Genomic DNA, 25912 nt, shown 5'->3' on the forward strand with positions numbered 1-25912 from the left:
ACATTTTCTAGATATTTGTCAATATGTGCTTCCTCTTGTGACCAGCTCCGCATGGCCCTGGCTTCCGATACACACAAAACACTGACCACCCCCTTGTGTTTTTGCAGCCACAACTTGGCCCCGAAAACATGGTTTCCTGTTTCCTCCATATGGCAGCGTAGCGAGGTGTCCCACCTCTAAATGCGATCCAAGCCCTGAGTGCAGTTCTGTGAGGGAACAGGGTTTCTACACCGGGCCTATTCTACGGCGGTTCCCTTCACCCTTCGTCTGTTTCATTCATAATCTCCCGGTCAATGCCGAGCAATTTTCAACATCATTATGTTTAATTTGACGGAAGGATCATTTGTGTTTGCTGTTTATATGCTGATTTAGCTGATTGAATGGCAAACAGCGAAGCAGGTTGGTTCTTGGACTCACTACTGGGCGTTGGTTTCTGGGTGTTGGCTAAGCCAGGTGTGACGATCAACATTCCTTCACATTGTTTCTGTGAAGATGAATCCGAAAGGAATAATAAGGTTCATTTCAATTCCCGACGAAAAACTCCCCACGCTTTCCGATGAATCAGAGCCTTTCATAGAATGATTGTGAGTAAATACTACAGCCGTATTTCTCATTCAGACACTGATTGGGTTTCGTCTCGTTGATTCAAGTATAAAGTGCAGTGAAAACTAACTTTTATTAAAAAGTAACTACAGTACTGAACGTGTGTTTGAGGTGCTGGAAGATATTATTTCAGTAAACATACAATAATGTGGAAGAGTGACCAATCAAAAGCAAGCAGAATTTGGGAGTAATTATTATTTAAAAAAATACTTGTTATAATATTGTGTTTTTCCCCTGTTTATAAAAGATAACCGCAATTCAGTTGAATGGATGTGCCAGTTGGTATTAACATACCGGCCGCTGGAAGAGCATTCCACCATATCACTCATTTTAGCTCCCAAGCCTCAAACTGACAGTCGAATGCTATAAAAAACGTTGGGTGTGGTGTTGTGTGGGATCTGGGCATTGGATTTATGGCGTGTTGTCGGAGTTCATACGTATTGCCCCACCCCAATGCAATGACTTAAGTGTGCCTACTGTGTGTGTGTGTGTGTGTTTGCGCACATGCGCGTATGTGCATGTGTGTGCACATGTGTGTGTGTGTGTGTGTGTGTGTGTGTAGGTGTGTGCACACACGTGTGTAAGTGCATGTGTGTGTGTGCATGCTTGTTTGTCTCCTTTTGTGTGTGTGTGTGTGTGTGTCGACAGTCCCATGGGAGGTTTGTTGGGGGTATTTTCAAACCCACCGGGAGTGGTTTACACGTCCCTTATTCGCCCCTCTCTCCCCGCTCACACTCCAGGGCATCTGGGCACACCATTAGCCAGCTAAATGGTGGGCATTAGGCCTCCCACCGGTACAATGTGTGGGTGCATATGGGGCACAGGGGTTTGGCCACCACACCCCCCGGACCATGAGTCCCTATCACGCCCAGCCCATGGAATCATCCATCTGGACACAGGGAAGCCCACTGTTGTGACAGTCCCAGCATGGTTCCGTCTGGAGAGAGGAGGAGGAGGGGAGGGAAGGGGAGAGGAGGGGGGAGGGGGAGGAGGGAAAGGGAGAGGAGGGCAGAGGAGGGGAAGGGAGGGAGGAGCAGAGGGGAGAAGGATAGAGGGGAGGGGAGGGAGGAGACTAAAGAAGAGGGGAGGGAGGACAGAGGAGGGGAGGGGAGAGAGGAGCAGAGGAGAGGAGGGGAGGGAGGAGGAGAAGAGGGGAGAGAGGAGCAGAGGAGAGGAGGGGAGGGAGGAGGAGAGGGGGGAGCGGAGGGGAGAGGACAGAGGAGGGGAGGGAGGACAGAGGAGGGGAGGGAGGAGACGAAAGAAGAGGGGAGGGGAAGGGGAAAAGGGAAGGAGGAGATGGGAAGGGAGAGGAGGAGAAAGGGGAGAGGAAGGGAGGTCATGAGATAAGAAAGGAAAAGAGGGGGAGAGAGGATGAAGGAGAGAGAGGAGAGGAAGGAAGGGAAGTGAAGAGAGGAGAGAAGAGGAAACGACTTGAGAGGAGAGAAGAGGCAGGGAGAAGAAGAAACAAGAGATAAAGAGTTGAAAGAGAATGAAAAGGTTTGAAGCGAGTGAATCTTCCACAGACACACATGACTTCCTGTCTCAGTTCCACCTGATACTGGAACAGGAAGTCTTCAATACTGTTCATCAACAGGCTGCTTCTGCTCAAACTAATTCACAGAGGAATTTACCTTCTCATACTTTATTAGTTTTGTATCCAAGGCGAACCTGTGGCCTTCATATTTAGGGGGCAAATAAAGCCAACATTTATAGTTTCATTTGAGGATTTTATTGTTCATATCAGTAAAACATGTAATATAAAGTGCTTTGTATCAACATGAACATCAGGACAGGAGGAATAGATGATTAATGAACAGGAGAAGTGTTGACAACAAAGAGAGGAAACTATTATTTATTCACATTTGCATAATCATGTTACTTAGGGCTCGATATAATTTGCAAGTATATATATGTATATATATATATTTATTTATATAGTGTTACATTTAACCTGACTGGAAAATAGATGGCTGATGTCTACAGGGGGGTTATAGAGAAGACTATTCTGTACCAGGTTAATATAATGAACAGATCAAAATGCTTTTGATTGTCTAAGCATTTTGAAAATGTTATTTATTTGGCACTCAAGTTAGTTAAAAAATCACACACACACACACACACACACACACACACACACACACACACACACACACACACACACACACACACACACACACACACACACACACACACACACACAGCTCTGTTGCATATAAACAATGGTGAAAATGTGGACTTGGTTGTCAAACTGCTAACTCATACTTTCAGTTATAAAATAAAGATTGGAAATCCAGTCGTGATACTTTAAATGCAAAGGTGGGGCATAAAGAGACAATAGTGGTGATTTGATGACCTTTCAGAGAAACACACACACAAACACACACAGACACACACACCAGATTAGCCTATTTACGTATCACAATATAGCACTTGCATATTTTTTTGCGAGGATAAATGCAGACAAGGCACAGTGGTTGCACACATTAATACACTTACAAACACACCGTGCGCATATATTTCCCCAGTGGTCTGAATCTTCACTAGAACAGGCAACGTCCTCCCTGGAACAGAGGCAGCACCAATCTTTGCTCGAGGTCTATAATTGGTTTCTCTCCAGATGGGGACAGAATTACATCATCATCATTTACCATAAGAGGCTCCACGTGATCCGGGCAGATAACACCAAGTGTTACAACTTCGGCAGCAGCAAATGGAACCATCCCCATCATGTCAAAACAATAGATAAACTTACGTTGGTACTCTGATGCTAAACAATACACTCTGCACCACAAACTGCACCGCAGAGTGGAGGAATCGGTTTGGTCGACATCTTGACATGATAAGGTCAACAGTTGGTAACACTACAGTATAAGTGTACATTATTCAACCATTAATTAACGTCAGTTAATGCAGTATAAGCATTAAATGGTAGCATTAGCATAGGGCTTGGGGTTGGGCTATCAAATATGTTACGAGTCATTACCTTAAGTAACGCCATTACCTTAGTTGACATGTACACCAATGGTAAATGATTACTAGACCAATAGTTAACTATTAACTAACGTAAATGAATGGTCATTTATGTACCCTTATTGTACTAAGTGTCACTCAACATGGTTTTAACTGTGTGTTCAACCTCTCTGCACGCACCCCCCCTGCCTGGCGATGCAAATCTTATCAGGGCATGACTGGGAGTCATTGTCGGTCAAAATGTGCAGGCCGTCTGATAACACTTCCTTAAACAACGGATTTAAAAGACATTTACATGTTCAATTTCTTTGCGGCTCTTCTCTGCTTTGGTTTGCATCTACCAAACTCACAGTGACCATTAGCACTCAACTCTACACCTCGTTGGCTTTTATCCAGATTTTGAACTTGTAGGCGCACTGATATACAGTCATATTACAGTCAGCAAAATGCTTAAAGATTAACCCTTAGGGCTGATAGACAGGTCAGGGTGCAGCCATTGTTTGAAATGAGTGCTGCGGTGGATTTCTCCACACCACAGCACATGCACTACTGACTGTCCCCGTGGTTTTGATTATACCCCATGGGAACTGTACTTTAGTCTGTCTATCTAGTCATTACATTACCACTTGAATGGGAATTAACAATCAACTAGAAACATATGTAGAAACTCTGTTTGTGTTAGGTTATGTCTGTGAAGCAAAAATTATAAATACATGTGAACGGGTTATGCTCAAATTAAGAGTTTGGGAATGAGGTTGATGTTTATGAATGCGGATTGTGGAATATCTTGCGGTGGGATTCCGTTTGTGTTTTTCTTTGACAAACACTGAAATTGAGCTTCGGTTTTCATAAAATAGTTTTATTTGTGAATTTACACTGATTAGCAGTACACCTAAAAGCAACTCCATTAGAATACCGTTAATTTTCACAGGTCTTGAAATAACTTGGCTCATTCGGTACGCCAAAGCCAAACTCATTAATCCTCTTAAAATGAAAAAAAAAAAATGTGGATGGGAGGCATGAATAAAACAAGGTGCAAATGGTCAGAAAGCAGAAACAAATACAAACAATGTGATTCAGATTCAGTTCATCAGGGTCACAAATTTAGATGTTAAAAGAAGCGTAAGAAGCTCAAATAAAGAAAGCTGAACTGCATTACAAAACAATTTCTCCTTTTTCCAAAAGGAGAAATTAAATAAAAGGACAGTTTGAAGGATTAAAACATTGGTGCCTAAATGCGCAACACTACACTCCCAAAATCACTTCCCTTTAACCGTCATCTCCTTCCTTTAGGTGTACTGAGATCAGCCCTTCCAGTTGTAGGTTTTAGAGGTACACACACACCTCGCAATAAACCAACAGGATTCACATCGCTAGCTGGGACGTGTGGATCGGTTGGAGAGGTAACATGTGGTAAACTGTTACACTTTGGCTTTGGGGGATAAACTGGGTCACAATGCAATTGCTTTAAGGTATGTAGGGTATTTTGTTCTCTTTTTCGTCGTGTTAGGATATCGATGACAACATAGTGTGCCCTAGATCCCGCGCTCACTTCCAGTTTAAAAGTGGAGAACTCAGCACAATACAGAAATGCACACGGCCATGAGTGTATCTGCTGCGTGTTCATGTTTGGGGGGAGAGGGGGGAAAGGAGGGAGGAAAGGAAACGTCATACTTGTCGCTGATCAAGCAGACCATAATAGCCCGCCTTGTCTCATGGTTAAAACGTCTGAGGGAGAAAACGATGACAATATGGCTTTAGAAGCAACACAAGCATACCAAATGCCTGGGGAAGACCCTGATGCAACAGGACGCGATGAGAGGCTGCCGTTCGTATCCCCTGTTTGGAGGAGCAGTAATAACCTGTGTGTGACTTTGAGTCAGTTTTCTCTCTCTCTCCCCCTCGATTAAACACATCTTCCTTCTCGAGTTGTTCGAATACCCAACGCCTCACTCGTCTGTCTTTTGCACAAGCGTCGACAAGACTCTAGACCCTACTCTCTTAGTAAAACCAACTACTATGTGTTAAATATTACAAAAAGTGCAGCACAATAAAATATATAGGTACAAATCTATAGCCAACATATCCAGTTTTCATATAGTTGTGTTATATAGCAGTTTTTTTAGTAATATGAAGACTCGTATAATTTGAGAAACCAGGCAACACTACAGAATGTATTAAGTAAATAAAAAAACGACTTCTTGCACAAAAGAAAACATGCTTAATATTTGTATTCTCTGTAAAAGTATAGAAATGAGTAGAAAATAGAGATGACCAACTCAGGAGTTCCACGTCCAATTTTAAAAAGTCAAAGCAAAACAAACCGAGATGCAAGTTTTTCCAGAGATGACGTTTGCGTTCTCGCCCGGCTAAAAAGTATGACATGAACAAGTGAGGCTTCACTAAAACGTGATTGTGTGTTTGTTTTTTTCCTTACTCTGTTTTTTAGTTTGGCAAAAAAAGCAAGTTACAAAAGAATACATTGAATGCTACATAGAAGTAAGGAGGTAAGCCTCTCTTCCAAGGGTCAGAACCTCCACTCACCGAAACATTTCTGTCTTTTTTTGTATCGTTTTCTGGCAAGGAAAGGAGCGAGCATTCCTGGCCTAGCTAAGAATAAGAAGAACAGAAGCACGACAACTGAAACTGCAGCATTGGATTTAGTCCACAATTAGCCCAGGGCTTCTGCCAGTGCCTTCTGGACTGCAATTAGACAGCAATGAGGCTCTTTGAAGAGAGCGAGGGGAAAGAGTGAGAGAAGTGGGTTGAAAGATAATAAAAAAAAAAGAAGAGCTTTCTAGAGATAAGAAAACGCAACGCAAACTCCGCCAGAGCTGAACTGCCAACAAAACAAAAACCTTAACAGAAAAAACACATTTCTCTTTCCAGTGTGAGGATCATTTCCGTGCGCCTCGTTCCAGTTTACCTACACACGCGCGCGACTGCATAAGCGGAGCCCAAACGTCGGCCTCGACTCGGGGTTGTCATGGCGCCAGAGACACACAGGGGGCTGTTTTGAATGCCATCCCTAGCCAAGGGGGAAGCGCAGCACAGGGCGAGCCAGTAATTCAGGATCCGCGCGGAGTGCCCTGGTATCAGCTGACACCACTCTGCACCAGCGTGCAGTGTGCAGCGGACCAGAGACATCTCACCGTCGTCAGGTTGTACCCGACCCCCTCCGGCACAACTCTGCACCGTCAACGCGGGGTTTTCTATTATTTTTTTTGGGGTATTTATCCAATTATATACATCTTCCTCGGCCTACCATATAGTACGGACATGTTTTGTTAGAAAAAAAAAAAAAAGATAATCTATTAAAATCCAGAACAGAAAATGGACGAAAGAAAAGCAAAACAACGATATCGACAGTGAAAACAAACATGAACAAAACCATACGGAAACAAAACCAAAACGAACAGATAGGGAATACCCCTTCGCCGCCGCCACTACAACTACTCCTTCCTCTTCCTCTCTGGCGAGGGGGCGGGGCCTCAGCGGGCCACGCTCCTTGCTGCGGGACAAGGAGGAAGGGGCGGGGCCTCCTCAGGCCTCCAGCTTGTCCTTCTTCTTGTTCTTCTTCAGGAAGGACGGCGTGCGGAACTTCTTCTTCTTCTTGCCGTTGGGCGACTTGGAGGGCGAGCTCTCCGGGGAGAGCGCCAGCTCCTCGATCTTGTCGCCGGGCCGCAGCGTCAGCGTCACGCTCTCCACGCTGGTGGTCAGCTGACTGACGCGCCGGGACAGCTCCTCGTCCACGCCGCCGCCGTTGCGCCCGTTGCCGTTGAGCAGACCGCTGCCGTGGTGCTCTGGGGGGGGAGGGGGGGGGGGGGGGGGGAGAGAGAAGGGAGATGGTTAGAGGTGTCAGACAGCAGTGCTCTTTGCAGTACTTGTATGTATGTTGTAAATCCTGGCACTTAATGTACGTACTTATTGTGTGTCGCATTTAGTTCTAGTGCTTAGTTATGTAGCATCTTATCCTAGCTATCTATGTTGAACACGGGGAATGGGTTAACCTAGCGATTGTTTGTGCGTTGCACTTGGTTCTATGAACATCCTTAGTGTACCTTTCTTATGACAAATGTACTTATTTTAGTCGCTTTGGATAAAAGCGTCTGCTAATTGCCCTTAATGTAAATGTAAATCCTCTGAGGTTCTTGGGTGGGTTGGGGTCAAGCATCGTACGCATGGGAATTAAACCCAGTAGGTTTTGTCCTCCTTTATGTCTTCCTCCTAACCACGACTATCCTATGGTTCATTTGTTCTTTTCGATGGTCGTTACAATTGCTGAAAAACTAAATATCAAAAACTGATCGATGGACCCGTGGATTGGTTGGTTAGCTAATTGAAACGGTGAATGTGTAAAACCCCACAACTCCCCGGGCGCCGCTAGTTAGTTGGAGGGTTAATCAGTGGCGCTGATCCAACAACCAAATCTGAAAGCCCAACACTTTGTAATTAATTTTGAAACCCCTGCCGTTTGGCAAAAAATATTAACTCCCTTAAAAATAGTCGAATAAAGAGGCGTTCATCATAACTCGGTGCCAAATGCTGCAGGTTTACGGCGGCAGAATTGTAGCGACTAGCATACGGTGGGAACACGCCATCTTGGTGGCGCCCAGAGAGCCTGGTAGGAAGTCCACTCTCTGCTGGCAGCGCTGAGCTTCCCCCACAATGCATTGCTCCACATGTGGTGCCTCTAGTACACGACTCCGATACAGATAATAATGTTGAAATAAGCATGCTTGTTGAGCATATAAATATTACAAATAATAATAATAATTATATGTAAACTGAACTTTATACTTAACACCCATTGCTCAGAATAATCCCCCACAATCCCTTGTTCTAAATGTGGTGCATCTAGCACAGGACTCCCAATTCAGATAATAACGGTGAAATAAGGATGCTTGCTGGTCATATAAATACTACTACTAATAATAACAATATGTATACTGGACACCCATTGCTCAGGACAACCTGCAGTAAACTACACAGTCCCGTTGAAGGACGGTGAGTCACGGGACAAGGGAGGGGCTCTGAACCCTGTTGACCCTGCTCACACACTGTCCTCCTGTCACCCCCCGGGGAAGAAACTAGGTCATGTGAGCACGACCGCAATGCACCCACTTCCCCTCTCATCTTTGTATGACGGGCGCCCTTCTCTGTTGACGCAAGCATGTTGCGGCGGCGGTAGAACAACACAGAGAAGGGGCCCCGAGCGTCCTGTTACTACGTGGCACAGTTCCCCTCACCAGGAATGCTGAGGGGCCTTCTGGAGCACAATGCCCCGACACTGAGGTCAAACCAAGATGTGGGGGGGGGGGGGGGGGGGGGGGGAGAGGTCGAGGGGTCGAAAGGGAGGGATTCGCAACAAACAATCGCCCTGTTTTTTTGGTGCAAAGGTTCGAATACTGAGATCAGTCCCTCGAACCAGCGTATCAGAGTAAAGGACAGCTCCCCTGACCCCCTGCAGCACTGCAGTGTCTAATAAAGGCTTAGTTATGCTTCCACGTTGACGCAACGCAATGACCACGCAGACGCTTCCACGCAGTCTCAAACCTGTTATGGTTCTGCGTCGGGGTTTACGTGACGGGGCCGTAAACCCCCTTGTGTTGTGTCGACGTGAAACCATAACTAAGCCTTTATCTCGAAGGGTGTTTCTCTTTATAGACGCCTCGCTGTGATGCGTGCTGGGACTCAAGACTCTAACAGAAAAACACGCCGTGGGTCGGTCGATACGACCCGAAATGTCGTGCAGAGCAGCTCAAAGGGAAACACACACTAGCCTCCTTCCCTCCCTCCGCTGCCTTCCGCTACCGTCCTCAAATGTCAGCCGCACAATGAATGGCCCACAGTGGAAAGCAGGGAGCCCGGCTGGGCCCGAGCGGGGCCGGGTCTTAGTAGTGTAACATCAGTCTCGACATCGCACTGACGCGCGCTCGCGGCAACTCAATCCCCCTCACCGGGGCCCGCGCGCTCATACACTCACATACACGCCGCGCGCGTTCTCGAAAGCACACCACGCACACGCACGCACACCCGCACACAGAGGAGCGAGGACATGGCGCGGGGGGGGGGGGCAGCCCCTCTCGTTCTGATACCTTGCTTGGCCGGTGTGCCTTGCGGCGTCTGGTTGAGAGACACTGAGAGAGACTGAGAGAGAGTGGAACCGTCGTCGGATGTTAGCTCGTGCTCGCCATCTGCAGGGAGGTACGGTTGGGAGGTACGGTTGGGGGGGGGGGGGGGGGGGGAGAGGGGGGAAGGAGGGGTGTGTGTGTGTGTGCGTATGGGTAGGAAGGTGTGTGTGTGTGTGTGAGAGAGGGGGGGGGGGGGGGGGCAGGGTGTTGATGTGTATGTGGGCGGGTGAATCAGAATGTGGTACAAGAGTTTGAATCAGTGTGGATTTTCACATTGTGTGTGAATGTGTTTGCGGGTGGGTGAGTGGTATGGTGGCAGAGAGCGGGGTCGGAGGTGACGTGTTGGTGTGTGTGTGTGTGTGTGTGTGTGTTGGTTGGTGCATGTGTGGCCAGGGTGAGGCAGGGCGGGGGGGGGGGGGGGGGGGGGAGGGAGGAAGGGGCAGCGGGGAAGGGAGGGTTAACAGATTAGTGGTAGCACACAAATGTTAGGAACATGCCATCATGCACAGCTGCATTCACAGAAGACCAAAAAGATCTGTTAGGCTGTGTGTGTGTGTGTGCGTTGTGCGTTGTGCGTTGTGTTTTGTGTGTGTTGGTGGCAGGCCACAGTGCGACCGGGGCCTCCTCCCTCAGATCTCTCCGGGGACCAGGCATGCAAAACATGCACAGACGTCTTGGCTCCTCTCCGGGTCAGATGGTGGAGGCAGTGGGTGTGGCTCCCAGGCTGTGATCAGGGGTGTCACATGGGGGTGACGCTCCCTTCAGCGAACAGCGAGATGCGGATACATAGTGCCAGCCTCATCGTCCACCAAATGCGTGGACATCTCAGTGGCCCCCGAACCGTTTGAATCAGTGGAATAATTCATTCTGGGATGAAAAAGACGCCACCGCCGACGCCTTGCATGCGACACTTGCATCTGATCTTGCATCTGATCAGTTGTGACACATGAAGGATTTCTGCAATATCCTAACGTTCCAGTGAATAGAAAGTGTCTATAGGCCAACCTGGTGGTATCATTTCATGTTCTCAAGAGCTTTGACAAAACCAGTACGTGGTGATTTGACCTCAAAAGGGTTCCGTCTTAACCAAGCTCCCGGGTTCAACATGAAGCACTGAACCTGAATTTGAGGAGCAGAGATGATCGCCGCGGCAGCACGGATCCCGACAATGTCTTTAGGCAGGCGTGGTCTGGATGGGCCAGCCGTACATACCTGGCATCGGAGGTGGTGAAGTTGGGCCCTAAACAACCGGTCAGACCACAACATGCCCCAGGCAGACAGGCGGCGGCAGTTGCCCACACAATGCCAGAGCAGGGTGTGTGAACTGGATGGGATGCATCCCAAAAACCGGAGGTGCAGGAAGTTGGACGTTTGGATGCATCCATCGTCAATCTTTAGAGCATTAAGAGCGGCAGTTACTCGACCTTATTAGTATCACCATCCCCCCTCTCCTCCTCGCCCACGGACCCACACAGGGTTGATGGCTCAGCGGCACGCTATGGTGACACACGCCATTAAGCCAATCAGATCTCTGTGCGTCTAGGGGTCCGAAGCAAAGCTTGCACGTTTGAGACGTTTCCGTGTTCAAATGGATCGAACAGGTCGTTCACACTAACCAACGTTACAAGTGCATGCAGTAAAACGCTCCTGTTGACTTGACTTTTATTGTCCGTATGAAGTCTGTCCACTGATGCGTCTGTGTGTGTTGTATGCCCTGGCACTTAAAAACAGTACTTAGCGTCGTGCAGCAGCATCTTATCCTCCTAGCTATCCTTGTTGTATACGTGGAATGGGTTGACCATTGCAATTGTAAATGGCACGTTCTATTGGACAGCCTTACTGTTCCGACAGTGATATATGGTTGTTTCTCTTTCTTCTGACAAATGTAATTATGGTAAGTCGCTTAGGATAAAGCGTCCGCTAAATGCATTGAATGTAAATGTAGGAGCACGCCGAGTCTTTCAATTCTCAATCTGTGAATGCCCCCGGGTTGTCACATGTGAATCACACGGCATTCATGTGAAATGGTTTGTATTCTTGCATCATGTGGCGACGTTGTGTGTCGCAACATCGGGCACACTCCTAAATGATGTGACAGGTTCAAACGCACACGACCGTCTATCCGTCGACACTGACTGTATATAAAAAGGGGTTAGTGTATGTGGGTGGGTGCTTATGTGGTTGTTTGTGTGCCTATACTCGTGTTTGTGTGCTGCTTATGCGTGTGTTTATGTGCTTATGTGTGTGTTCCAGCTGGATTCCAGCTGGTATGCAGATTGGCCACCAGGGAGTCATCGGACTGAGGGGGCAACGGTGTCATAGCAACCGGCCCAGGCTCATGTGGCGGGTGTGAAGGCCTGCTGTCTGGTCCGCCTGTCTGCTCACACACACACACACACATGTCTAACACACACACACACACTAACCTGTGTGGATGACCCCTGTCTGCTCACACACCCACACACACACACATGTCTAACACACACGCAAGCACACACATGCCTAACACACACACACACACGCCTAACACACACACACACACACACACACACACACACACACACACACACACACACACACACACACACACACACACACACACACACACACACACACACACACACACACACACACTAACCTGTGTGGATGACCCCTTACTATTCATCCCGTGTAGATTTCCCCTCTGATTGGTGTTTCATCTGAGATATACCGCCTAGACTCTGATAATGAGAGCTGCATGGGACCGGCCCACCTGGTCTCACTCTAAACCCCTGGTCTCACTCTAACCCACTAGTCCTGGTCTCACTCTAACCCACTAGTCCTGGTCTCACTCTAACCCACTAGTCCTGGTCTCATTCTAACCCACTAGTCCTGGTCTCACTCTAACCCACTAGTCCTGGTCTCACTCTAACCCACTAGTCCTGGTCTCATCCTAACCCACTAGTCCTGGTCTCACTCTAACCCACGAGTCCTGGTCTCATCCTAACCCACTAGTCCTGGTCTCATCCTAACCCACTAGTCCTGGTCTCACTCTAACCCACTAGTCCTGGTCTCATCCTAACCCACTAGTCCTGGTCTCACTCTAACCCACTAGTCCTGGTCTCACTCTAACCCCCTAGTCCTGGTCTCATCCTAACCCACTAGTCCTGGTCTCACTCTAACCCACTAGTCCTGGTCTCACTCTAACCCACTAGTCCTGGTCTCATTCTAACCCACTAGTCCTGGTCTCACTCTAACCCACTAGTCCTGGTCTCACTCTAACCCACTAGTCCTGGTCTCACTCTAACCCACTAGTCCTGGTCTCACTCTAACCCACTAGTCCTGGTCTCACTCTAACCCACTAGTCCTGGTCTCACTCTAACCCACTAGTCCTGGTCTCACTCTAACCCACTAGTCCTGGTCTCACTCTAACCCACTAGTCCTGGTCTCATTCTAACCCACTAGTCCTATCCAGTGCGTTGCAGCCATGTGTGGAGTCGGATTGCATGATTCTTGATTGAGGTATAAACAGAAAAAGGGGAAATGTGTATTCAGATGCGTGTGGATCCTTCTGGCTCGTACACAGCGTGAGAACGGATTTGTATGTGCTTGGGTACAGTCTCTTTGTGTGTGTGTGTGTGTGTGTGTGTGTGTGTGTGTGTGTGTGTGTGTGTGTGTGTGTGTGTGTGTGTGTGTGTGTGCGTTTGGTGTGTGTGTGTGTTTGGTGAGTGTGTAGGTGGGTGTGTGTGTGTACGTGTGTGCGCGCGTGTAGTTGTATGCGCGCACGTGTGCATGTGTGAATACCCGTGTGTGTACGTACGCACATGCGTGGGCGTGCGTGTGTGTGCGTGTGTCGTCGTACCACTGAGGCCTCTCCTCTCCCCGGTCTTGAGGTAGTCCTCCGACAGCTCGCTGAACGGGTTGGGGGGCAGCTGAACCATCTGCTCCTCCACTGAGGGCACGTAGGGCTGGAGAGGGGGCCGGGAACACAGAGTCAGTGCTCACACACACACACACACACACACACACACCTGGAGAGGGGGCCGGGAACACAGAGTCAGTACTCACACACACACACACACACACACACAACTGGTGAGGGGGCCGGAAACACAGAGAGTCAGTACTCACACACACACACACAGACACACACACCTGGTGAGGGGGCCGTAAACACAGAGAGTCAGTACACACACACACACACACACACACACACACACACACACACACACACACACACACACACACACACACACACACACACACACACACACACACACACACACACACACACACACACACACACACAGAGAGAGAGAGGGGGCCGGAAACGGAGAGAATTAGCTCTGTAGTGCCGCACGTTCACACGTATGTCTTTACAAGTGCTCGCACACATGAACACACTTATGAAAATAAGGTTGTAATCACAATGCCACAACCACAAATAATCATAATTACAAAGTGTACATACACGCACAGACACACCCATAAAGGCAAACACAGATAACCGACACCTTGCACACACACACACACGTACAGACAAAGACGGATTCCTAATAAAACACCCACACAACTACACACACACACACGTACAGACAAAGACGGATTCCTAATAAAACACCCACACAACTACACACACACACACACACACACACACACACACACACACACACACACACACACACACACACACACACACACACACACACACACACACACACACACACACACACACACACACACACACACACACACACACACACACACCAGAACAGTATTATGCAGTGACACACACTTAATCACAGTGCCGAAAAGTGTGCTCATACAAAAGATAAGTGTGGACCACATCTGGGATAATAGCAGTGTACGACACATTCCGCGCTGCAATTCACACCCAATAAGTCCTGCATGCCTTTTATACCGCTGCGTACGACACTGTGACACCACGCCACCACGGAGACACCAGACGCCGTCGTAAAACAGCCAGACGCTCCACTATCTACTCAGACAACCACACGTATTTTATGACACTTTATACCAGGGGGTCGGCGGGGGGGGGGGGGGGGGGGCAATTAACTGTGCGAACCACGAAACACACTGGTCAATTAATGAACCTTTCCTTCAGGTTTCTGCACAGTGACGCTAAACAGCGGGGCTAAAAGACTAGCGCTACCAAGCACATCTTGATGTACACATTACGTTGGATACATAAAGGCATGCTCTTTACGACGCACTATGGAGGACACAACCAGGCATCACGACACCACTACAGATGAAGGCATTCGACACAAGTGGGGATATTTACCAGAACTTTTACCCGAACATGGTCCTTTAAAAAAAGACACCGAACAGTAAATATATATATAATTTCTTTTTTTTAATAAGTCTATATAATTATTCTTTCATCCTCAACTTAATGACATATATTAACCATCAACTAGGTTTTAATTTAGAGGACAACGTTTAAGTTATTAATAAACTAAGCAGACATACATTTCTTCTAACAATACAGAACACGTTATACTGGCTCCACCTAGTGGTCAAAAACGGAAGTGTGCGCTAAGTGGGCAGAACGTGTTCCATTGAAACCCACCTGTCTTGGCGCATCAACAGGGATGCCTGCCAGGTGCTGAGAACGTGGGCCTGATGACATCATGTCCATCCGGTTCTGGTCCCTGATCTGTGATAGGACCAAAAAGTACAACAATACCATGAAACACACACCAACTATATTGTGGTTGAATTAAATAGCGTAGAGATGGCATCTAGTTCATGTGTGTGCGTGAATTTCTACCTGTCATACACTGGTTAACGTAGGCAGGTATAACGAGATATGCTTGTTCAAATTTTGCGTTTTTGGGCGATTGCTTTAGCACCACCTTCGGGCCAACCAGTGTAATCTTTCTTCTCTGTTAATATTTAGCCTCTGCAGCTGTAGAAAGTTTCCTAAAAAGCAACACAGCAGTTTTTTGCTGAGTAGGTCAATCTAGCGGAATATTAATAAAAACACTAACAAATACAACAGGTGGACTCGCACTTTGCCCTTTTTTTGCCCCCTCACTTAGAAAAAGAGGGAGTGATGGAGTGTGTTCCTCACCTTGTTCCTCTTCTGCTGCACCTCGCTGGGGTCCGTGTTGAGGGGCACAAACTGGTTGGCGTCCTCGATCCGGATGGGCGTGCCCGTCTCCTCAGCCTTCATCCACTGCACAGGAAACACACAGAATGACAGACAGCAATCAGTAAGAGGGGGCATGGGATTGGTTCATCTGTCCTTGTTAGTGGTGAGTGCAGGACTGTTATGCCGCTTTTCCACTGCATGGTACCAGCTCGACACGACTCGACACGACTCGACTCAGCTCGCATTTTTTGCGTTTCCACCGCGGTACCATGGTATCTGGTACCTGAAGTGGCTGCTTTTTCTAGTACCTACTCGCTCTAGGTACCAAGCGAGCTGAGCCGATGCTAAAAGGTGACGTCGGCAGACGGCCGGCGACTGATTGGCCAGAGAGTGTGACGAAGTCACGAGAGCGACATGGCAACCATGCTGGTAACATCCATAGCAGCGCCGCAGCCAACATGTTCCACTTCTCCAACTTCTTCAACATGCCGGCTAATAATAGTAATGTGATCGATGTCCTCCATTGTTGTTATGTGGGTTCTGTCCATGTGTGGGTTGCGTATGTGTTGTTTGCGTCGCGTACACAAATACGTCACGGCCCTTTCGCGCAGCCGACCCCGCCCACGTCCAGGAGGTACTATTTGCGGTGGAAAAGCACCCGTGTTGCTACCGTGTCGAGTCGTGTCGTGTCGAGTCGTGTCGAGTCGAGCTACATGTGCGGTGGAAAAGCGGCATTATTAGTTCATTTGTCCTCGTTAATAGTGAGTGCAAGCCTGTGATTTGTTTTGTCTGTCCTCATTAGTAGCGAGTGCAGGTCTGGGGTTGGTTCATATGTCCTCGTTAGTGGTGAGTGCAGGCCTGTGATTGATTCATCGGTCCTCGTTAGTGGTGAGTGCAGGCCTGTGATTGGTTTGTCTGTCCTCGTTAGTGGCTTTTGCAGGTCTGGGATTGGTTCATATGTCCTCATTAGTGGTGAGTGCAGGCCTTTGATTGGTTTGTCTGTCCTCGTTAGTGGTGAGTGCAGGCCTATGATTGGTTTGTCTGTCCTCGTTAGCGGCAAGTGCAGTCCTTGTATTGGTTAATCTGTCCTCGTTAGTGGCGAGTGCAGGCCTGGGATTGGTTAATCTGTCCTCGTTAGTGGTGAGCGCAGGTCTTTGATTGGTTCATCTCTTCGTTAGTGGTGAGTGTAGCAGGAAGCACAACAGAGTGCCCTGTCCGACAGACCTAGTGGCGACGTGGTCACTCAGACCGTGTGGTTTCTGGAAGTGGTGTTTTTTTGGGGTCAAATGGTTCTACTCATCCAGTCTGTCTGATGTTTAAGAAGGGCATAGCTCATTTTCATTTAATCAGATTACGAATATGAAGACGACAAAAATCTAAAGAAAATAAATCATTGGTACAAGACTGTTGATCTTATTTTGGAAAAAAAAACCTAAGAAGTACTACTACTACTACTACTCCCATTGTGGAGTTCAAGTCTACCCTAGCACAGAAGCCTTGGTTAAATTACAGTTAAGCAGTTTAATTGGCAATTGTATTAAATGTACTACAACTTCTCAGCAATTAAGGTCAATTAGGTGTATTTTTTGTAACATCAAAATGTATCAATAATCTCTTCCCTCGTTGACAATTATGAACCAATGTGATAATGTTTGAATGAAGATCCAGAAGGTTAGCATAATGCCAGTAAGAAAAAATTGTGTTAGAATGAATTATACTATTCAGCCACAGGAGGGCACTCAAGGCATAGCGTTGGGTCGGAACGCTGATCTTCACACACACACTTCTCACACACACACACACACACACACACACACACACACACACACACACACACACACACACACACACACACACACACACACACACACACACACACACACACACACACACACACACACACAATCAAACTAAACTAAAAACACTCATCAAACATCAAAATACATGCACACATAAACAAATAAAAAACAATCATACAGACACACACACACACAGCAGCCCCCGTCCCCTCCACCCACCGTGGTGGCGCGGCTGTAGTGGCGGTCGTCACCGCCCTCCACCTGCACCTTGGTGTAGCTGTTGGGCGAGTTGAGCCAGCGCGTCTTCTCACGCTGCTGCCGCTGCTGCAGGAACTTGAAGGGCAGCCGCGTGGCCCCGCCCCCCTCGCCCTCCTCCTCCTCCTCGAACTGGAAGGCCGACACCGTGGCGGGGATCTCCACCTCGCTCTTGTGCCGCGGCTTGTCCCGCACGATGGGGTGGCGGTAGGCGTGGCCCGTCCGGTAGCCCTGCAGGAGGAGGAGCGAGGGGGAGGAAGGGGGTGAGGAACGGGAGGGGGGGAGGAGGAGGAGGGTGAGGAGGAGGGGGATGAGGAGGGTGAGGAGGGGGGTGAGGGGGAGGGGGAGGGTGAGGAGGAGGGGGGTGAGGGTCAGGAAGAGGGGGGAGGAGGGGGAGGAGATGGAAGAGGGTGAGGAAGAGGAGGGTGAGGAGGAGAAGGAGGTGGAGGAGAAGGAGGTGGAGGAGGGTGAGGAGGGGGAGGGTGAGGAGGCGGAGGTGGAAGAGGGTGAGGAAGAGGGAGGGGGAGGAGTGAGGAGGAGGGTGAGGCAGAGGAAGAAACAGGAGGAGGAAGAGGATCACAAAGAGGCAGGTGGCAGGAGGAGGGAGGGGAGGGGGAGAGTGAGGAGGAGGGGGGGAGGAGAAAGGGGCAGGAGGAGGATGAGAAAGCAAACACTAACAGTTAGGGCTCTCCTTTCTATCCACTCCTCTCGCCCTCTTTCATCTGTCATTCATTCATCTCATGCCTCTCTAGAGTACATCACTTTTCATATATATATATATATATATATATAATGGCTACGCGATAGTAAGGTAAATACCCTGTTGTCTGTTGCCCAGTTCCTGGAAATAGTTTGCTCATTCCTGACCATGAGCTCATCTTTTGTACATCACCTCAGTTTAAGTTGTTTACCATTTTGTAGTCCATTTTTGCATATACCTTTTTAAAACTTTAACTACTTTGGCAATGTAAATGTTTATTTTCCATGCCAATAAAGCTCTTGAATTGAATTGAGTTAGAGTTAGAGAGAGAGCGAGCCAAAGATAGCTAGATAGAGAGAGAAAGAAAGGGTGTGTGTGTGTGTGTGTGTGTGTGTGTGTGTGTGTGTGTGTGTGTGTGTGTGTGTGTGTGTGTGTGTGTGTGTGTGTGTGTGTGTGTGTGTCTTACCAGGTTGTCCAACATCCTCATCAGGGACTCGAACTCCAGCTCACCGCGCTTGTACTTGAACTCAGCCCCCATCGCTACGTCGGCGGAGCTTCCAACTTCGAACGTTCGTGCCTTGTATGCCTCTCTGTCAAGAATATTCAGGTTCTCTATACTGCCGGCACATGAGATGGCATTCACCTGCACAACCACAAGATGGAGACAAAGAGCACAAGATAGATATTTTTTTTAAGATTTTGTTAAAATAATACACCTGTGCTGTGTTCCGATATCCATACTTCCCATGCTTAATAAACTTAGTTTGAATACGTAGGATGTACACCGGTGCAACTTTTCGCTTTTTTATAGCTGCAAGGCGTAAAGAGTTCACCGCTCAAAGCGGGATGTTTAATGTGGGGGACGAACTGCGGCGGCAGTCGCGATCGTATTTTCCGGTCAGTGCACCACGGACTATTCGATTTGGACAAACACTGACATCTGGAAATCTGCGCACTTAGAGAGTGCGGATAGTGTACTACGTTTAAGTGTACTCATTACACAATACACGCAATACAACACCAATGCAAATGTAGTGGTTAGAGAGAGAGGAAAAGCCCTGGAGCGAGTGAGTGAGAGATAGACGAGGTCTGTTTGTATGAGTCGAGAGAAGCTTTGGTTAACAGGAAGGAGAAGTAAAGTGAACCTCAATAATTGCCGGACCAGGCTCCAAATAAAGGGCCCTTCTTACGGCACTGGGTGTAGATACAAGGCTGCGTATGTGCGTAGATACAAGGCAGAGGTATGGTACATCCTCTCCTTTTTCCTTCAGCCCAGCCACACAGGGGCCAATGGAGGCCCCCCCAGATGTAGCATGACCTGATCTGACTTTTGAAACCATGTGCGGTTCTGGTTCTCACCACTGCATTGTCATACTACTTGGCATCAAAAGTCTGCGTTAATTGCATCTTTGAGGCCACAGCCTTTGCAGGACAAATGGCTTCATCCATAATGGCTACCAACCATCCTGGTGCAGCGATAAGCTTCCTCTAAATGAAGCAGGTTGAGATGTGGTCAAGTTTTTGTTGTTGAAACAGAGCAAAGAAGGGGAGGGAGGTGGGGGGGGGCATTAGAGGAAATGGCTTAGCAGAGCATCTGGCAGTGGGAACCACAACAGATTAGGAGGAAAATGTCTGTCTATCCCGCTCGGCTGTTTCATCGGGGAAAAGTGTGATTCAAAGCAATGGGTGTACCAAGAGCACCTACGGACAGGGATGTGTGCGTGCATGTGTTTGTGTCTGTGCCTGCGTGTGCATGTGTGTGTGTGTGAGTGTATGGGTACCTGGATCTCACAGGCGTAGACGACATTGTAGATGAAGTTAAAGGCCTCTTCGATGGTCTCCCCGAGAGCCACCACACCGTGGTTCCTGAGCACTAGCACCTGTGGAAGCACACACACACACACACACACACACACACACACACACACACACACACACACACACACACACACACACACACACACACACACACACACACACACACACACACACACACACACACACACACGCTTACTTAGCGACTAGTTACACCAGAAATGAAACTACTTAGCTTCCCTTAAAGTTTTAAAACGTTTTGTTTGTCGAGAGCAGGAGTCAGATATGGATCGATTTTTCCATCTACCTAACTTTGTTTTCGCCTTTGAATCGTTTACATGTGTGAGCCATGGCAAAAGAGTTCAAAAGAGTTTGTTCTTGTCTGCTCCATGGAACCATGACAAACACACACAAAGACGCACACACACACACACACACACACACACACACACACACACACACACACACACACACACACACACACACACACACACACACACACACACACACACACACACACACACACACACACACACACACACACACACACACACCTTGGCGGAGGGCCCCAGGGCCTTCTGCAGCTCCCTGCGCTCCTCGGGGTCGTCCAGGCTGCCCTGGTAGTTGTAGTAGGCGATGTCCCCCAGCAGCAGGGACTCCTGAGAGATGGGCAGGATGCCACACTTCATAGACGACACCTGAGGGTGGGGGGGGGGGGCAGAGAGAGAGGCGAACCGTTAGTGGGGGCCCCCACGCTCAGCACTGAGCTAGGGCTTGGGGGGGGGGCGTGCAGTAGATAGGGCGGGGTCTAGCCCACATCCTGTGCTGTCATGGCACTTAAAGTACGCACTTATTGTATGTTCCACATCCTGGCACTTAGAAATAGTACCGAGTTGTGTCGCATCTTATCCTAGCTAGCTTTGCTTGTACACACGGATGGGATTTGTTAGTGCTTGGCACCGACAGGGATATATTGTTTCTCCTTCTTCTGACAAATGTACTTGTTGTAAGTCGCTTTGGATAAAAGCGTCTGCTAAATGCCCTAAATGTAAATGCGAATGTAGATCAAATGGGACGGTTCCGGAGTCCGGCCTGTTCTGGATCTCTCTGAAGAGCCGTTCATTCGTGCCGTTCAGAGCGAGGAACGCACTGAGGGGAACGGAAGGCTTTTGAAGCGCTTCCGTTCGACGGCTCTCTAGAGCTTAAAGCCGTCTTAATAGTAGTAATGCGGAAGCTTTTTAGGATTAGCACTTTCACACTGTTTACTCTCATTAAAAATGTAGGTCAAAAAAAGGTGTATGATGCACTGTCAGCAGTGAACCTAACACCCACAGTCACACACACACACACACACACACACACGCACATACACCCCAACTACTTTGTGTTGTTGTTGTTGTCGAGCGGTGACTCACGGCGGCGGTGGCGGGAGTGTGCACGTGGATGGCACAGCGCACGTCAGGCCGCATGGAGTAGATGGCGGCGTGGGGGCTGAAGCCCGCCGGGTCGATCCTCAGGTTGGTGGAGCCCTGGTCCATCACGGCCCCCAGGATGTTGACCTTCACCTGGGGGGGGGGGGGGGGGGGGATAGAGAGAGAGAGAGAGGGAGAGGGAGAGGGAGAGAGGGAAAGAGAAAGAGAAAGAGAAAGAGAGAGAGTAAAAGAAAGAATGAAAGAAAGAGAAAGAGGGAGAAAGAGAAAGAGAGAGAGTAAAAGAAAGAATGAAAGAAAGAGAAAGAGGGAGAAAGAGAAAGAGAGAGAGTAAAAGAAAGAATGAAAGAAAGAGAAAGAGGGAGAAAGAGAAAGAGAGAGAGTAAAAGAAAGAATGAAAGAAAGAGAAAGAGGGAGAAAGAGAAAGAGAGAGAGACCGTCAATGGGGGGGAACACCACGCAGGGAAAGGCTAGAGCTCAGGGTTTCACACAGCACCTAAAAATATGCATGTATTTTTGAATTGTAAATAGTATACAAAAATATAGAATAATCTAAACTTCATTCACTCTCTGTATGCACTCTCAGGCTGCAGGGCAACAGTCTGACAGCCTGCATGAAAATAATGCCGTCTCAACCCCACCACCTTAACTAACACATTTACTGCGGGAAACCCTGGCTGCACCTATTTGCGTTTCTCCACTGTACTACACTGGCTCGGCTCGGCTCGGCACGGTACGGTACGGCGTGGCAGCCCGTTTGGCCTTTCTATTACGACCGGGCTTCACACGGGAAAGGTGCGTCATTAACGGATGACACACTGGTCTTGAGTTGAAGACAGAACAACCCTCACACTTGTATTGCACGGCACGGCACGGTACGGTACGGTACGGTACGGTACGGTACGGTATGGTTCGGTTCGATACGGCAAAATGAGGTTCCGCCTCAACTTGGACTAGGTCCACTTCCTCATCCCCGCAAGACCAGGAGTGTCTGAAAATGTCAGACACTCTGAAATCATATATCTTTCCCCTGTAACTGCAACTCAAGCCACTAGAGGCTGCTAAAGAGAAAAACTAGCATAGTGTAGGTTCACTTTGTGCTGTTTAAAGGGCAAATTGTCATCAGAACATCCCGGCAACATGGCCACCACCGGCAAACAAAGTCACAACGGATTGATTCAAGCACCACTTGTCTCAGTGGCCTCTTAAAGTGCTTTACAAGCCATGCCTCGCACCCATCCGTTCACACACACATTCACCCATAGAGGGCAGTATTATCCACGGCATATCAAAACTAGTTTGACGTGCCTTGCTCAGGGACTGCTGTACACCTAGCGAAGAGGAACCAGGGATCGAAAGAGCCCATCTCACGTTGAGAGACGACGGGCCAGATCTGTCTCCAGAGCTAGGTCTACCGACTCCCCAAGAAAACAACAAACAAACGTGGAGGAACTAAGGTGGTGGGGGAAGCAGGCGGGAGAACACAGGAAGTGACCCGGCCTCGTCTCACGGCAGGCCTCATTAACATGAGGAGGATCAGGAGGTTATCACGTCGAGGCACGGGAAGACAGAGGCCGGGAAGAGGGGCGGAGCCCGAGGGAGATAAGAGCCAGAGACAGGCTGGAGACCCAATTAGAGAAGAAGAAGAAAGTTCTGTCAGCAGGAGAGAAAACAGTCATTAAACATCAACCGCAAAACGGAGCTTGATCTAATTAGGACCCGGTGGAGCATGTTTCCCATAACCGTATAACGACGTAGGGTCTTGTGATACAAGCCAGGGCTACAGGCTACAGGCTCACAAGATCAAGATACATCTGCTGGGCCCAACGCTAAACATTACTGTTAAGTAAAAAGGTGAGTGGGGTCGGGAATAGGTCTGGGATGCCAGAGACTCCATTAGACAAACATTCTTCATATTCTTTTACACAGAGCAGTTTGCCGAATTATAATGGCTGGAACAATGAAATGTGCTCACTGATTGTAAATGGTTAAACTAAGTGGTCTCTTTATACAAAGCAAGAAAAGGGGGGAGTGCACAGCAGGGCTGGGTGGTTTTTCCGGGTGAACCAGATCCCTGGGGGCGCGTTCAGCCCACTGATAGCCAGATGGGAGAGCGAGACGGGACAGATTGATAGAGGCCGGCTATCGATCGCTCAGGCTGCGCAGCAAAGTGAATGGCACTGCTCAAGTGTTATGAAACTGAAACACACACACACACACACACACACACACACACACACACACACACACACACACACACACACACACACACACACACACACACACACACACACACACACACACACACACACACACACACACCTTGCTATGTCCAACCCACTCAGTTCATGCATCGTTGCACGCACGCACACGCACACACACACACACACACACACACACACACACACACATACACACACTCTACTGGTATCGACTTGCAATACCAGCTGGTCAGATGGGGTCTCAGGGAAACATCACATGGTGCCAATGGCTCCATCATTCCATCAAGTTAAACTATAACTGTAACTGTAACAAGCCCCCCCCCCCCCCCCAGAGGAATGTCCTGGCCAATCACAACATCAAACTCAATGGGCCCCTCCTCCATCCATTCTCCAATCTGGCTCTAAATATATCCCAGCATGCCACTTGGGGGGGTCAGTGACTGTGGGCCTGGGAGAGGTGAAGCGTGTGCTGGTTAAGAGGCCGATGACATCGAGAGCTCAGCGACAGCGTCTTTACTTAGATCGGCTGAGAAGGAGTGGCCGACGGAAACTCAATATCCCAGAATTCCACTGAGGACCCCATCTGAGAAACCGGCCAATCAGACAGCCGTACTGTGACCCTAACCCTATCAGTAGACATGGCTGATGTGAATCTGATCAAGATGCCCCCGAGCAAGACTTTGATGTGTGTGTGTGTGTGTGTGTGTGTGTGTGTGTGTGTGTGTGTGTGTGTGTGTGTGTGTGTGTGTGTTTCATTGGGCATGTGTTCCTGTGTGTGTGCACAAAGGAGTCCCCGAGGATATTGCGGAAGGCTCACAGAGCAACGAGAACAACACAGAGCACGCATGTCACATTAAATCAATACTCGACCTGAACTTGCTTCAGGTTCAGGTACGGTGTCGCTACGACAACCAGTCCACATAATCACCTTTTAACCCACACTGCGATCTACCCAATCTGCCTTCCCTCAACAGTAAGTATTGAAGAGAACAACTTCCTCGCTCCGGCCCCGGTTTCACTGCAAGATCACGGAGGACATAATGACTATATATGACTATACCAGTAGAGCAGTGAATACACACACAATAGTAGTGAATACACACACTAGTAGTGAATACACACAGAGTATTGAATAAACAGATTATGATACACATTAGTGGAGAATACACACTTATAGTGAGTACACACACTAGCAGTGAAAACCCACAATAGTAAACACAGAGTAGTGAATGCACAGGGTGGTGAAAACACACGTAGTAGTGAATACACGGATCAACTCAGCCCCTCTCACTGCATACTGTCTGCAGAGTCAGGTTCCACCAGGCTCAATGCTACACCACTGCATCAAAATAGCTCACCCCAATCCCCACTGACACACACACACACACGTACGCACGTGCGCACACACACACAAACTTATTTTCGTTGATTAAAATCGTCAACCTATTCCTTGTGATAAACTTTGCCTCGTGTAGAAATCCAGGTTTTGTGTTCAGGGCCAGCAATGGATTTATTAGGAATCAGTGACCAATTAAAATGGACACTGAATGGGGGTGGAGGGGTTGCTAAAAAACAAAATTCCTGATTCGTGATACACCTGCACAGAAACCATGTCAAGGAGAAGTGGATTACAGTGTATTGAAACAGACGGGGAGGCAGAAGGAAGGCTGCACACACACACACACACACACACACACACACACACACACACACACACACACACACACACACACACACACACACACACACACACACACACACACACACACACACACACACACACACACACACTGCTGACAGAGTGGATTAAGCTGAACAGCCTGACTTTAGCAAAGAAGTCCTCAGGCATAATTAGTTAACGTTATTTCTACCCTGGAAGCCATATCA

At 48.4% G+C, this 25912-nt stretch overlaps 1 protein-coding gene and 1 long non-coding RNA gene across 11 annotated transcripts in view; both read right to left on the reverse strand.

The window, feature by feature from the left end:
* Window positions 1-4411: 4411 nt before the first annotated feature.
* Window positions 4412-25912, reverse strand: part of LOC132453551 (gamma-adducin-like) — an 87487-nt gene continuing 65986 nt past the window's right edge. For 5 of the 9 annotated variants that reach the window (XM_060046483.1, XM_060046482.1, XM_060046484.1 and 2 more), the window contains 11 exons: window positions 21789-21938; window positions 20928-21071; window positions 20340-20438; window positions 19025-19201; window positions 17823-18089; window positions 15784-15888; window positions 15280-15366; window positions 14992-15015; window positions 13549-13654; window positions 9672-9770; window positions 4412-7376 (listed from right to left, as the gene is read on the reverse strand). In XM_060046483.1, the coding sequence (XP_059902466.1) occupies window positions 7117-7376; window positions 9672-9770; window positions 13549-13654; window positions 14992-15015; window positions 15280-15366; window positions 15784-15888; window positions 17823-18089; window positions 19025-19201; window positions 20340-20438; window positions 20928-21071; window positions 21789-21938 (1518 nt within the window). In that variant the 3' untranslated portion in view covers window positions 4412-7116. The remainder of the gene's footprint in view (window positions 7377-9671; window positions 9771-13548; window positions 13655-14991; window positions 15016-15279; window positions 15367-15783; window positions 15889-17822; window positions 18090-19024; window positions 19202-20339; window positions 20439-20927; window positions 21072-21788; window positions 21939-25912) is intronic. The other 4 variants (XM_060046487.1, XM_060046486.1, XM_060046488.1 and 1 more) reach the window with 3 other exon arrangements.
* On the reverse strand, window positions 9882-13539 carry LOC132453592 (uncharacterized). 2 transcript variants are annotated; one of them, XR_009524741.1, is made up of 3 exons: window positions 12318-13539; window positions 12179-12230; window positions 9882-12110 (listed from the first exon to the last, which is right to left on the reverse strand). It is a non-coding gene; the product is annotated as an uncharacterized LOC132453592 (long non-coding RNA). The 2 variants fall into 2 exon arrangements; XR_009524740.1 differs by having other exon boundaries at window positions 12314-13539.

This window comes from Gadus macrocephalus, chromosome 3 (assembly GCF_031168955.1).
Source record: "Gadus macrocephalus chromosome 3, ASM3116895v1".
NCBI classification, from domain to species: domain Eukaryota; kingdom Metazoa; phylum Chordata; class Actinopteri; order Gadiformes; family Gadidae; genus Gadus; species Gadus macrocephalus.